Here is a 14,947-nt window from a genome sequence, read left to right on the forward strand (position 1 = left end):
CCAAGTCTTTCCGGAAATGGATTAAAGTGGTTCAAAATACACATGGAGAATAGGAAGTACTTCACATCTGAGCAGAGAAGAATGACATGTGGAGTTCCCCAAAGTTCCTTTCTGGGATCTCTTCTGTTTAACATCTACAATTCTACATGCTCCCACTGGCAGAGATTATAAAGAACAACAAAATAAATTATCATAGCTATACAGATGACACACAGATATAAATTACAATCTGGAATCTGGAAAAACACAATTAACCAATACCAAAGTCACCCTACTATTGCCTTAAGAATATATCAACGTTCAAAGATGTTGATTAAGATGATGTTTCACCAGGACCTGGAAAAACTAGTCCATGCATCCATTTTTAGTAGGCTTTATTATTGCAACAGCATCTTTACAGGTCTAGCTAAAAAAAAAAAATCCATTAGACAATTGCAGCTCATTCATAACTCTACTGCTCAAGTCTTCACTCAGACCAAAAAAGTCGGCCACATCAGTCCAGCTCTGAGGTCCTAACATTGGGTGCCTGTTGGTCAGAAGAGACTCCAAAGTTCTAATGCTGGTCTATAAAGCTCAGAATGGTCTAGGGCCAAAATAGATCAATGACCTCGTGACCCACTATGAACCTTCCAGACCCATCAGGTTATCTAGATTCATTTTTTTTTATCAGTCTCCATAGTGAGAACTAGACATGGAGGAACTGCATTCACCTTTTATGCTCCACAAATCTGGAAGAAACTCCCAGAAATCCTCAGATCTGCCAAACTGTGTATTTAAAGTTCTCAGATGCATTTTAATAAAGATTACTGTTCTAAACTTAATCATATTTTAACTAATGATGTTATTAAAATTATTTTATCTATTGTTATTATTTTTTGGTGGCATGGTGGAGTAGCTGGAAAGCATTGGCCTCACAGTTCTGAGGTCCCGGGTTCAATCCTGGACCCGCCTGTGCGGATTTTGTATGTTCTCCCCCGTGCCTGCGTGGGTTTTCTCCAGGCACTTCGGTTTCCTCCCACATCCCAAAAACATTCAACATTAATTGGACACTCTAAATTGCCCCTAGGTGTGATTGTGAGTGCGGCTGTTTGTCTCAATGTGGCCTGCAATTGGCTGGCAACCAGTCCAGGGTGTACCTCGCTTCCTGCCCGTTGACAGCTGGGATAGGCTCCAGCACTCCCGCGACCCTCGTGAGGATAAGCGGCTATGAAAATGTATGGATGGTTATTCTTTTTTGTTTTAATCTTAGATTATACTCGTATTTATGTTTTGATGTCTTTGTAAAGCACTTTGAATTGTGCTATACAAATGAACTACCTTGCCATGCCTTGGCTAGTTCTGGAATATTTAAACTTGAGTATAACCGTCCATACATTATCAACAGTCATACATTTTGTTTAGTACTCGAATATAAATGCCAAGAGATTTCGGAATTCTGTGGAATTAATTTGATTTGGCTAAGGGTTAAAATGCCAGTATTTTGAGGGTAATAGCTCCCAGCAACATTCATTCATCTTCCAGACCACTTGTCCTCACTCGGGTTGCAGGCGCGCTGGAGCCTATCCCAGCTGACTCTGGGTAAGAGGCGGGGAACAGCCTGAACTGGTCCCCAGCTAATTGCAGGGCACATATAAGCAAACAACAATTCCCACTCTCATTCACACCTACGAGCAATTTTGAGTCTTCAATTAAGCTACCATGCATGTGTTGGAATGTGGAGGAGATCAGGGTACCCGGAAAAAACCCTCGCAGCCACGGGAAAAACATGCAAAATCGACACACGCAAGGCTGGATTTGGACCTGGTTCCTCAGAACTATGAAGGAGATGTGCTAACGAGTCATCCACCATGCTGGCAACAGCAACATATTTTTAAAAATAAAAAGGAAAAGGAAAGGAGTCCTTTCAGGGCATGTGAACCTAGTTAAAAATTTTGAAATTATGAACTATGAACTGAATTCAGTGGCGGGTGTGGGAGGTCGATGGTTGAGGGGTGGGCATGCAATAGGGGCGCTAGGCGCTGGCCCAAGACTGCCACATGGACAGGCATTCAAACGGCTTGGGTGGGAATCAAAATGGTGGAGCCTGTGAATAAATGAATATCAGTGCTGAAAACTGGAATTGAAGGACAGCCTCCCCCCACGTGGAGCATCATTTGATGAATACATCAAGAGTAGATGATGGAGAGGGTTGAAGCAGGTTAATGGGGATGGAGATGCGGGAAGCGGGCTGTCAAGATAAACAGGTGGGTTGGCAATGAGCCATAATGACTCAGATATCAATCTGCCCACGAATGGACGGAGAAGTAGAGGAGATACACCGTGATGAGTAAATGAGTGGCATGTGTGTGTGACAATAGCAGAGGTGTTGAGCAATGGATGAAGGAAGCACAAGTGTAAGACCTTCACTCTATAGTGGGACAAACACACATTCACATGTATGAGGAGGGAATTGAAAGGGCTTGTCCTCATTTGGGTAGCTGGTGAGGTGAAGTCAAATAGTTGTATCATGGGCAAAAAGAGAGTAGAGGGGACAGCGACTTTTTCGCCCCCCTGAGGCTCTAAGACACAAACGACCAAGGACCCCCCCCCCCCCCGCACACACACACATACATAGATACACAAAAATGGATTGTGTGGAAAAACAGTTTGGAAAATGGTTGGCTCGGCGGATGGATGGATAGATAAGCAAAGATCTTTTATGTTGTTTGTTTGTGTGTTTAACAACTGGCCTCCTGTTAGTAGGGGCCCATTAGTGAGATTCTTGAATTTAAACCTGTCACTGCAGTGTCAACGAGGGGTTCCAGTTGTGTTGTTGCTATATTTACCATCTCTCAGGCCCCTCTACTAGTCACTTTACCTGGCACTTTAGCAGCGCCTTGTTTTGGAATGAATAATATGGGCCAGCGTCAGTTGTCTCTCAGGACCCCCCTTTAACTCAGGGCCCAAGGCATAAGACATCGGTCCATATCCCTCACCATACTTTCTCGCTACAGCAGCCTCCTTTTGGGTGCAGCAGCCATCTTGATGCAGTGTTGCATGTCAATGGACATTGATTTTCACCTCACTGCCTCTTTGTTTCTCTTTACACTGATTTACTCTCTATACCAACCATGCAATGCCAGGCACATAGTGATTTATAAACACCACTATTTGCCATGGGGCTGAGTCACTGGAAGATGGAAGAGAGTATTATTACAAAAACATGTTCTTTTCTGAAAATCTCAGCGCAATAAGTAAAGGCATGATTTCCCCCACACAAAATCCCTTGCGCTGATAAACATATCCAGCCTTATCACCTTGGTACTCACAATAAGATAAAAATACCTCTTAGTCATTCTCATTGCTTCCTTTATGATGTCTCTTTTCATCCACAACAACCTGTTACTGTATGACTATATCTACCTCCTGCGCAGACAGAAAGTGCGTGCTTAAACAAAGAATAATTATACCATGTGATCCCTTCTGGACAAACAATGATGTCAGGAGAGACAGAGAAAGCGGTGACACAAAAGATGAGGGTAACCTGGGTAACAAAGTAGAGATAAAGAAGTGTCTTTGATAAAAGGAAACACAGAGAGGGAAAACAATTTTACTTATTCAACATCAGTGAATCATTGTCATTAATTTGTGAAATTGTCTAATTAAAGACACACTCAAACAACTCCAGAGTTTGAGCAAAAGGAGTTGAGGGAGAGCCAGGACAATATCTGTTTTCACGATGAGCGAACAGACACTTCAATACTGTATGTTACAGCTCTACCTGATCCTGGTAATGAGACAAGCAGTCCTAAGAAACGAGCAGTAACTGTGATGCAAGTTGTGAATTTAGGGGGCACTGGACAAGAGAGAGAGACCAACTGGTCTGTTGTGCAAGTATGGTATGGATCTGTGCCCTTACTGTCACAAAAGCGCAATAGCACCAGTTATAGTGTATTTTCGGCATAATCTGTATGAGAGTCACTTGCCACAAAAACAGTATGAAATCAGTGAAGCATCCCATTTATAGCTTTTACATAAATATACCCACCCCAGGACCTTGCATAATGTATTGGGTGGGCTCGCAAGTTGTGTTTGTGCCCATGCTTTTTGAGTGAATATGAACTTCAAAAACTTTGTAGTTAAATGCAAAATGAGGCAGTTTGTAAAGACACATGGATGATGAAAATATCCACTTTCAACCTTTCAGTTTTAGGTTCTATGTGCACTTGTATGTAGTATGTGTATATACTGTTTACGGAAATTATTGGGAAAGAACTTTTTTTTTTTCTTTGCTTTATTGGACGTGGAAGTATTGTGGTGCTGCATATGTGGTGATGAGTGCCCTTAACAGAGTCGAAGTCCAATAGGATTGTCCATCCATCCATGCATTTTCTTAGCCGCTTATCCTCACTAGGGTTGCGGAAATGCTGGAGCCTATCCCAGCTGTCAAGGGCCAGGAGGCACGGTACACCCTGAACTCGTTGACAACCAATCGCAGGGCACATAGAGACAAACAGCCACACTCACAGTCACACCTAGGGGCAATTTAGAGTATCCATTTAATGTTGCATGTTTTTGGGTTGTGGGAGGAAACAGGAGTGCCCGGAGAAAACCCACGCAGACAAGGGGAGAACAGGCAAACTCCACACGGGCGGGGTCGGGATAGAACCCGGGACCTCAGAACTGTGAGGCCAACGCTTTTCCAGCTGAGCCACCGTGCTGCCCTAATAGGATTGTCTCTTTACTAATTCAGCTCCTGTATTCTCTTGCATGCACACCCAGGAGCATTTACATAGTAAACAAGTACACTCATAGGGATAGCTGAAGTGTTTGAGTCTTTCCTAGGATACTGTACCTGTCTCAAGTTTTCCTCCATGTTCTCTCATATCTACTTCTCTGTGACAGCTGACCAACATGGACAAGTGACATCACTGAATGAATATATGACTTGTAGGTCCATTTTACCTGTACACAATATCCTGATCTGAAAAATTATTGAACATAACATCCATTAGTAACACATTAGAATATCGCTGGGTTCCAAGATCAACTGAAGAGTTTGTTTTCAAAACGAGACATAGGCATTTTTTTCAGATTTACGAAACTCGCACCAAAATTATCCATTCGGAGCTGGATAATTTTGGCGTGAGTTTCGTAAATCTGAAAAAAATGCCTATTTCTCGTTTTGAAAACAAACTCTTCAACTGCTAATTAGAAGGCATTTTTAGCTCTATATTCAGACAAAGGGTTCAGTCTCAAATTCTGTTACTGATTCACTATGAATGACTGCCTTCATTCTTTCACTTTTCATCATTTTTTAATAATTCCATACCAACCAATGCCTAAACATTATTGTTCCATGTTCATGTTCATGTTTGTCTCTGTTTTGTGTTCCAGTAAGGGTTATGCCCAACCAACTTCCAAATTTTGAAAAACCGGAAGAAGCACTTTCATCTGGTTCTAGTCACTGGTGGGACCCTACGGCTGGAGACCAAGATAAAGCACCTGTGGGAATATTAAACACCTACACTATCTTTTATTTTACACAAGATACACCACCTTCAGCTCCTCTACTGGTGGCGCTCGACCAGCGGCCACCACATTCAGTTCCTGTGGCGGTGCTCAACCATTGGCGGCCACCCGGCCCTGTTGCCCGGTTCCTAATTTTCTTTTGGCATTTTTCATTTGGAAAGACAAATCAAGTGTAAGTATAAATCATAGTTGTGTCCTATACACTGACAGTTGCATTGCTGGGTTTGAAAATAAAGGTTGGTCCTGACATACAAATGGACAGTGATGTCACTGTTCTCACTCAGTCATCCTGTAAATTGATCATGATCATATTTTTAATGCATCCATCCATCCATCCATCCATCCATCCATCCATCCATCCATCCATCCATCCATCCATTTTCTTTGCCGCATATGCTCACGAGGGATGCGGGGAGTGCTGGAGCCTATCCCAGCTGTCAATGGGCAGGAGGCGGGGTAGACCCTGAACCGGTTGCCAGCCAATCGCAGGGCGCATCGAGACGAACAGCCACACTCACAATCACTGCTAGGGGCAATTTCAAGTGTCCAATTAATGGTGAAAGTTTTTGGGATGTGCCCGGAGAAAACCCATGGCACGGGGAGAACATGCAAACTCCACAAAGGCAGGTCTGGGATTCAACCCAGGACCTCAGAACTATGAGGCCAACGCTTTACTAGCTGAGCCACCGTGCCGACATATTTTTAATCATTCATTGTAAAAAAAATAAAAAATAAAAATAAAATGCAAGAATCAACCGGTCACATTTAGTTTCAGGATATAAGTTAGTTAAATTAGTTTTGAATTAGTTTTGAATCTTCACACAGAGTGACTAATTTCATTGAGTTTCCATAAGTATTTGCCTTGTCAGCAGTTAATAGAAATGTGGACAGCAAATTGTAATTTATATTTGTAAGTATATTTGATCGGAATGCATACCTCAATTTATAATGGATTAGTTTCATCGGCTTTTCAATTAGTAAAGGTGATTAAAATCAAAGTGAATTTTAGCAAATTTTAAACCAGTGTTGTACCCCTTTTTTTGGCGTCCCTGAGTTGAAATTTGGGAGTGTTGGTTCCTTGCAAAATGGTACCTCAACAATAGGTGACTGGCATCTCTCTAACAAATAGCCTCAGGTCCAAGTTAATTGAGCCGTTTTCTGCAAAAGTCATATGGTATCACACTCATAAATGATATCTCATCTGCCTGTTTTACACTTGACTCTCCTTGGATCGACTGTCATTGCTCTTCAACTGAGACATCACAGTCTTAAGCAGATCCAGATGGGCTCTTGTCACTTGGCAAATGACTTGTACTATAACCTCCCTAATCCTGCTTCCACTTGAACTGTAATCCGTCTCTTAATCAGGCCGAGATAAAATAATAAACAATTCGGCCACACTGATCCGACAGTTGGAAAGGGAAGCACGATATGCCAAAACACAGTACAACATTAAATACTGGTGTGAAAGACGGTTGCTGTTGTATATAAACTGCACTGACACAGAGATGTGAAGTTTCACACCTGAGTCCCACTTCTCCTTTTGTGTTAATAGCAATTTGTCACTCTCCAATATGTATTTAATTAGCTCCTATTTAGCCTCTATTACAGGTTTTCCACCGCATGAACCTTTGTAGGAACTTCTCTGGCTGCCTTTCGAGAGCAACCAGGAACTCTTTGAGGGTGTGGGCTGTCCTGACAAACACTAATTGTTTGACAGACCTCTGTATATGCGTTTGACTTTTTCATTCACTGAGCTGCCATTATGTGGGGTTATACTGCACAATGATGGAAATGAGAGCATTGAAAAACATTGAAAAGCCAAACTTCCAAAATGTATCTTTATTCTCTGCTGACCCGCAGTTGGTGGACAAGGAGAAGATTAGACAAACTCTGTGGTTGCTGAGCTTGCGTCTCCAGACTGAATCTGGGTTGGGAGGCGAGCAATGGTGGCAAACCTGATGGAGCAAAGAAGGCGTGCCCATCTCCCTCGGTCAGACAAGAGAAAACGAACACTGGTGTGAGGCTGGCTAGCAAGGATGGTTTGGTGGTCTAATCCCCCCCCAAAATAAAAAAAAAAAATAAAATAAAATAAAAAATTCTAAGGGTGGAGCTTCTCTACCCTGCAGAAAAATGGCACGTTTGCCATTGTGCAAGACAAGGAAATCATGTGGTCTGTGGAAAAAAAAAAAAAAAAGTCTACTCCAAAGCAGTCATTGGTGAAAAAAATTGGGGCACCACTGCTCAAAATGACTAAATATATATTTTTGCTACACAGTCACAAAAATGTTCTCGAGTGTTAAATTATTATTGAAACATTTAATTAAGCGTGTTTACGCAAGTTATGAAGTCACAAAGTCACACAAAGTACCAATAACAATCTGAAAAGGGCTCATATCATCGTGTTTTGCCGTCTGCAGTTGATTTTCATTTTTGGGAGGTGAGTGGTGTGTGGAGTCCCCAGCATCACACTAGCCAGCCATCATGATCAAGGGAGAATTTACATGCAGGGGAACCTAGAGCAAGTTGCCATTTTTTCACTTTTTTTTTTGTTTGTTTTGTTTTATTTATAGTCAGCATCACCAGTTGCCTACTTTGTTACTACTTTGTTACTACTCTGTGCATTCTAGTGTTGCGTGTTATTCAGCTCGTATAACCTCTCATCTTTTGGATTTTCTATTCAGTTTTCTGTTTTTGTTGTCTGACTCAACCTTGCGTTGGTTGGTTTTTTTTTTTCTTCTCTGTGAACTTTGTAATAGAACTTTGAAGACATGATAGCAGTTGGGGTTAGAGAGGAAGATGCAGGAGATAGGCTACAATGGAAAAAGATGATACGCTGTGGCGACCCCTAACGGGACAAGCCGAAAGGAAAAAAAGAAAGAAGAAGAATTCCATGCACCTCCTTTGGTTTTCAAATCAATCACATCAATCAAAAACCTTTAATGTCAATATATGCTGTGCATGCAATGGAATGATGAGTGCTTTTTCACAAGATGCAAGGTGCAATAAAATAGAATAAAAAAGAAGAGCATCTTAGATTAAAAAACAAAAACAGATAAAACATCAAGGCATAGCAATTGCTAAAATAAATCAATAAATAAATGCACAAAAGTGCAGTTGGATAATATTACATTACAGTACTGTTATGTTTAATTTGTTTGTTGTTGTTGTTGTTATGGTTGTCCTTCTCATTACCACTGTTTCCTACGTAGACATTTTATCATACCACATTTTATTTCTATTTTCATACTTGCATTAATCTGTTGTTTGATAAATCCAGTTAAACCTGCCCTGTTCGTGGAGTTTGCATTAGGGTCAATTCATTGCTTATTCATGAAATGTTGACAGAATAACTTGACCATAATGAACACCAAAAACGCACATTGTACAGACTTTGGCAAAACAAAGCCCATTCATCAAGAAATGTGTCACAGTCTACTTTTTGGTTGGGTTGGTTTTGTTCCATGTTTTCCAGGTCTCGTGTGCTCATTTTGTCAGGCAGCCTCTACCTTGTGTTAACCATTCAGCTCCCTCCAGCGACTCGTGTCTTGTTCAAGTATTCCTCGTTGTCTCGTCAATCTCTGTGTATTTAGCTTTCTGACTTCTTTTAGATCTTGTCAGCCCATTGCTTGATGATGCCGTATCTGTCCCTGCCCATGCTATTGTCTCTCTGTGCCATGTCTTGTCTTGTTTCCAGTTTAGGTTTATTTAAGGTTTTCTTTGTTGCTGTGATTATTGGTGGTTGGACTCTGTTAAGTTGGCTACTTTTTTTTTAAATTGAAAGTCTCTTTTTTTAGATTCCTGGACTCCTGCCTTGCCTCCCTGCTTCCCCGCACTTAGGTCTTCCGCATCTTTGCCTTGCCTTCCTCCCCTTCAATAGCCCAAAACGTGTTAGAATGAACCGAAAAAGACAAGACCAAGCAAGAAGACCGCGGCGTCACTTGTCACGCTGGCAGTCTGCCTCCCAGTGCCCTCAACCCGCCAACCAAACATACCCTGTAGAGTAACCCCTGTTGTTCAGTCTTCTCTGTGCTTTTCATTTGTGTCCCCCATATTTCCGAGTTATTCAGTATTCCAATTTACTTCTAAATGTATTTTTAGATTACGATTTTTCTGATTGTGAAGACATCCTGATTTAGTTAACCACCTGCCCCATTCGGATTTTAGATTTTTCAGATTCCTTCCTTAGTTTTTCCCATCCGTCGGTTTTTGGCACGTCTCCCCTTCTCCAGCCCCTGCGAGTCTAAGTGCAAGTCCTTTCCCTATGACCTTTACTTGGGCACCCGTTTGGCCATCAATATGGGACCTCGGCGCGGTGCCCAGCGGAGGCGCCCAAATGTTTTTCCCCCTGTTCCTGGGTCACTTAATTTTTCTCCAGTTCCACGCTTAATTGTGGGCAGTATCCCATTTTTGGGACATCATGATTTTCACGCATTATATCCTTTAGTATATCAAAATTAAGTGTGTTAATCTGAAGCCATAATTTGGTATAAGGAGAGGATAACTCATTGGTCAAAGTGAGCACGGAGTTATTTCCCTTTCCTTCTTGACCCAACATAGCTGCCTCAAGTACACATGGAGCGTTTTCCAAGAGAAGAAAGGGAGAAAGATCAGTATGCAACCAAGTTTGTCTTCCATCCATCCAACCATTTTCTTTGCCGCTTATCCTCACGAGGGTCACGGAGAGTTCTGGAGTTTATCCCAGCTGTCAACGGGAGGGAGGCAGGGTAGACCCTAAACTGGTTGCCAGCCAATCGCAGGGAACCTAGAGACAGACAGCCACACACACAATCACACCTAGGGGAAATTTAGAGTGTCCAATTAACGCTACATGTTTTTGGGATCTGGGAGGAAACCAGAGTATCCGGAGAAAACCCACACAAGCACGGGGAGAACATGCAAACTCCACACAGGCAGGGCCGGGATCAAACCCGGGTCCTCAGAACTGTGAGGCCAACGCTTTACTAGCTGAACCACCGTGCCGCCCCCAAGTTTGTCTTCAAAATACTAATCCACCAGTATTAATGCGTAAGTGTCGTTCTACAATAGGAATTATTAATAAACATATCTCTGGTATGTACCACTTCACAGAACTGATAAGATACCTGTCCCAGTTTTGGGACGCTGCCCGCGAGAGGGTACATCTTTTTTGGCCTTTGTTTTATGTGTTAAACGAAAAAGAAGTATTTCCTTAATTGTGGCCTGTTGGGAGACTTTTATCTCAATAAGGCAAAAAATTCCCACCCTGCCCATGAATGGGTTCGGTCACATCAACCCCTGAGTTACGTCGTTCTGTGCCATTTTCATCACCTCGCCAAGTCCTCAGTCAGTCCTCAGAACTATGAGGCAGACGATCTAATCAGTCATCTATTGTGCTGCCCCTTTAGCAAAATAATCAGAAAATTAGTAGGCAACAGTGGAGCCACCACCAGAATTCATTCACTGTGTTTTCACCTATCCAACGGAATGGAACCAATAGGGGAACCTGAACTACAATGTAAACGTACCCTGTCAGATTCCAGGATGCTGTGTGGCTGCACAGCCACTTGGAGAAATACTGCACATCACTACGTTCTAAAAAGCAAGGCTGAATTTTTGGCAGTCTGTTATGTCTCCGATAAGCAATTTTACAGGATTTCTATGTGACTGAGGAGGCTTCCATAACAATCAATGCATGGTATTATGTTACTGTTTTGCTGTCTGGTCTGGCAGGGGAAAACATGAGCTGTCTTCACAGTCCCATTTGACCATGCTAGGAGTTTATACTATATGTTGATACAGTAAATAGATTCCTTATTTGATATTCTATACAAGGATCCATGCACTCAATTGTCATCATGGAGAGGCGACAGATAATTAAGAACAAATGTTGGCTGGAATCTCAAATACTCATATGGACATATGGATGTGTTTTTGTCATCTTGTCAGAAAGAAAATTCACAGGAATTTGTCCATCCATCCATCCATCTGACCCAAACTGGAGCCTATCCCAGCTATCTTTGGGCAAGAGGTGGGGTACACCCTGGACTGATTGGCAGCCAATTGTAAAGTCAGTAATTTTTCATTTTTACAATATTCTTACCTAATTTTTATTTGAAAAAGTCTGGGTACACCCCGGACTCGGGTGGCTTCAGCTGTGTGTTCCAACCTAACCATACCACTGTGTCACACATGTAATGAAATTGTTATAATTATCTATGGAGTTTCTCACTTAAACTTACATGACTAGAATACTGTAAATGAGGGACTCATGTTAGTCTGCGTGATTAGTGAGTTGTGCCCTGTGATTGGCTTCCTTCCATCCATCCATCCATCCATCCATCCATCCATCCATCCATCCATCCATCCATCCATCCATCCATTTTCTTAGCCGCTTATCCTCACAAGGGTCGCGGGAGTTCTGGAGTCTATCCCAGCTTTCCTCGGGCAGGAGCCAGGGTACACCCTGAACTGATTGCCAGCCAATCGCAGGGCACATGGAGAAAGACAAAAGTCACGCTCACAATCACACCTACGAGCAATTTAGAGTCTCCAATTAATGCATGTTTTTGAGATGTGGGAGCTAACCCACGTAGGCACGGGGAGAACATACAAACTCCGCATAGGTGGGGCCAGGATTTGAACCCCGGTCCTCAGAACTGTGAGGCCAACAACCTAAGCAGTTGTTCTACCGTGCCGCTTATTCTAAACTTATATATGTTTAATTTTTATGCATTCCAAATTACAGAAGTGATTGAAAACATGAAGCTCAGTGACCACACAGCGCATACTGTAAAGACTGAGCCTGAACAAGAATAAATACCTGGAAAGAGCAATCTCGGCTTTCTGGCGTGCGATGTCTGCTGCCTTCTCTGCTCCCTCCACAGCTCGGTCCACCTTCTCTCTGATCTTGCTGGCCCGGAGCGGGATCAGGTTCTTCCTCTTGCCACTCACCAGGATGTTCTGCTTGTACTTCCCCTCCTCTTTGGTGCCATCAGGAAATGCGGTGCAGCCATAGCCGTGGCGTTTGTTGCTGAGCCACTCTCCCTCATACTGCAGCCCATCGGACCGCCTGCTCACTCCGAATCCTGTCCTCTTGTCATTTTTCCATTCCCCACAGTAGGTTTCTGTTGCTGTGGCGTCCACATCGTCATCGGCTACTCCCAACTCCGCATCTGCATCTCCAAGGCTATAAAGGTGACCATACTTGGGTGTTTTAGTAAGAAATACATATACAGCACATATTTCGAATAACTGTTTCAACTATATACAGTATATAGGCTGTTTTGCTTAAAATACTGTATCATTGTTGTGCTTCTATGCTACAACTTGGGGAAGGAGCATAGAGAGGGAAATTGTGAAATGAAAACAGAAATAGTAATTAACAGGAAACTGGCAATAATCTAAGTTACCGGGAACTTCCATTACGTGCTTTCCATTGCTTTTTCTTTTGCTCTGATGTTTTTTCCCTCCATTTTGGGGAAACCACCACAGAAAGGCTATAAAATAAAAACAGGTGCTAAAATGGGGAGTTTCAGACATTTTCCCTGAAATTTTCAATCCTTTTGGAACCCTAAGAAGACACACAGCAGGTAACACAACAAAATTCTCCAGCCATCTTTTTATTGCGAAAAGTGCTAAAGGATGCATTTGTGCATCGGTTTCTGTGCCAGTCAGCTTTGTCGATTACAAATGGCGTGATTAACTGTTGTCAGCCACTCAGCCCACAAAGAGGTTAAGAGCTGCTGACAGTGGTATTTAGCATATAGAGTTCGTCGGTCTGCTAAGTGCCTTTAAAAATAAACCACCTAAATCCTGAATTCCTGCAATTTGACACCGAGGACTTCCAGAAGTGCAGAACTTTCCACATGCAAATCTATCATTTGTGATTCAGGATAAATGCCACCCATTACACTGAGCTCCTGTGTATGTTTGATTAGTAAAAAGATTATGTTGCATTGAAAAGGCTCCATCTTTATTTGGCTGAAGTTTGGTGCATGCAAAAAAAACAAAAAAAAACATTTATTATGGTCCCAATCCTATTCTATCCTACCCACACAATCACAGGGAGAACCATTTGACCAATGCCATCTCCAAAGACCTTTTTCTTTCTTTCTTGCTTCTCTCGTGCAGTTGTTTTTGGAATTTGTTTTCTCAACTGACAATCGATTCAGTATGTGTGATAACAAAATTCTAGGGTATAATGTAGTAAGATAATGATTTCAAAAAATAAAGGTACGAGCAGTTCGTGTATAGGGTTTAACAAACGCGTTATAATAGTGTTCTAGCTCAACGAGTTCAATGAATAAAAGTTCATGAACTAATTCTTATTTTGATCAAACATGGATTGAACTTAGTTCATTTCTTCCAGTTAAATATAATTTACAACATTCTGCCTTCAAAAAAGGGAAAGTTCATTTTCATTCGAGAGTGACAGGTTTTGTTAGGGATTTCCAGGACAAACCCGTCTGAACACACTACATAGGAGCCTTTATATGTTGCACGATAAACACTGCATTTGGCAACAGAATCAGTGCAGCCATGGCCACCATTCATTCCAGGTACGTTGCACCTGAGTGAGAACATGAGGTGCTTTCAGGGAGACTGCAAATGTAATGTGTTCTCCAGTGGTTCTTTTGGAATACAGTACATCCATTATCTGAGCCGCTTATCCTTAGAAGGGTCAATGGAATGCTGGCTCTTATCCTAAGTATCTTCGTGCATGAGGTAGGGCACAGCCTGAACTGGTTGCCAGCCAGTCGCAGGTAATACAGTATATAATAAAATGTAAAAAGATGTGTATACATACAGTATTTAATAGATAGATAGATAGATAGATAGATAGATAGATAGATAGATAGATAGATAGATAGATAGATAGATAGATAGATAGATAGATAGATAGATAGATAGATAGATAGATAGATAGATAGATAGATAGATAGATAGATAGATAGATAGATAGATAGTAGATAGATAGATAGATAGATAGATAGTGTACCCCGCCTCCTGCCTGTTGACAGCTGGGATAGGGTCCAGCACTCCCTGCGACCCTTGTGAGGATAAGCGTCGAAGAAAATGGATGGCTGGATGGATGGATGGATGGATATTTGAAGTGAGTGTGAATGGTTGTCCATGTCTGCAACTGACTGGCAACCAGTTCAGAGTGCCGTTCAGCTGGGATAGGCTTTAGCACCCTCTGCTACCTTGACCAGGATAAGCGCTGTGAAGAATGGATGGAGAGATATTTGAATACAAGACATACTTTATCATTTTAGCTTTTAATGGAAACCCACTTTGACGGGCTTTCAAGAATTAGCTTTAGATCAGGGGGAGTGTTTACCTTTGAATAATGAATACTAATACACAAACTACGGAGTAACGCAGAGTGACAGGTATATACTTGTCAGCACATATTCTTCCTCATCTAAGAAAAACAAGTTAAAATGCTTTATTG

The 14,947-nt window shown here is 42.0% G+C and overlaps 1 protein-coding gene across 1 annotated transcript in view; it reads right to left on the reverse strand.

Moving 5' to 3' along the window:
* The window catches only part of jph3b (junctophilin 3b), a 74,344-nt gene that overhangs the window by 26,221 nt on the left and 33,176 nt on the right, over window positions 1–14,947 (reverse strand). Inside the window, exon 3 of the mRNA XM_061822491.1 lies at window positions 12,314–12,679. Within this exon, the coding sequence (XP_061678475.1) occupies window positions 12,314–12,679 (366 nt within the window). The remainder of the gene's footprint in view (window positions 1–12,313; window positions 12,680–14,947) is intronic.

This window comes from Syngnathoides biaculeatus, chromosome 6 (genome assembly GCF_019802595.1).
Source record: "Syngnathoides biaculeatus isolate LvHL_M chromosome 6, ASM1980259v1, whole genome shotgun sequence".
In the NCBI taxonomy this organism is placed as follows: Eukaryota; Metazoa; Chordata; class Actinopteri; order Syngnathiformes; family Syngnathidae; genus Syngnathoides; species Syngnathoides biaculeatus.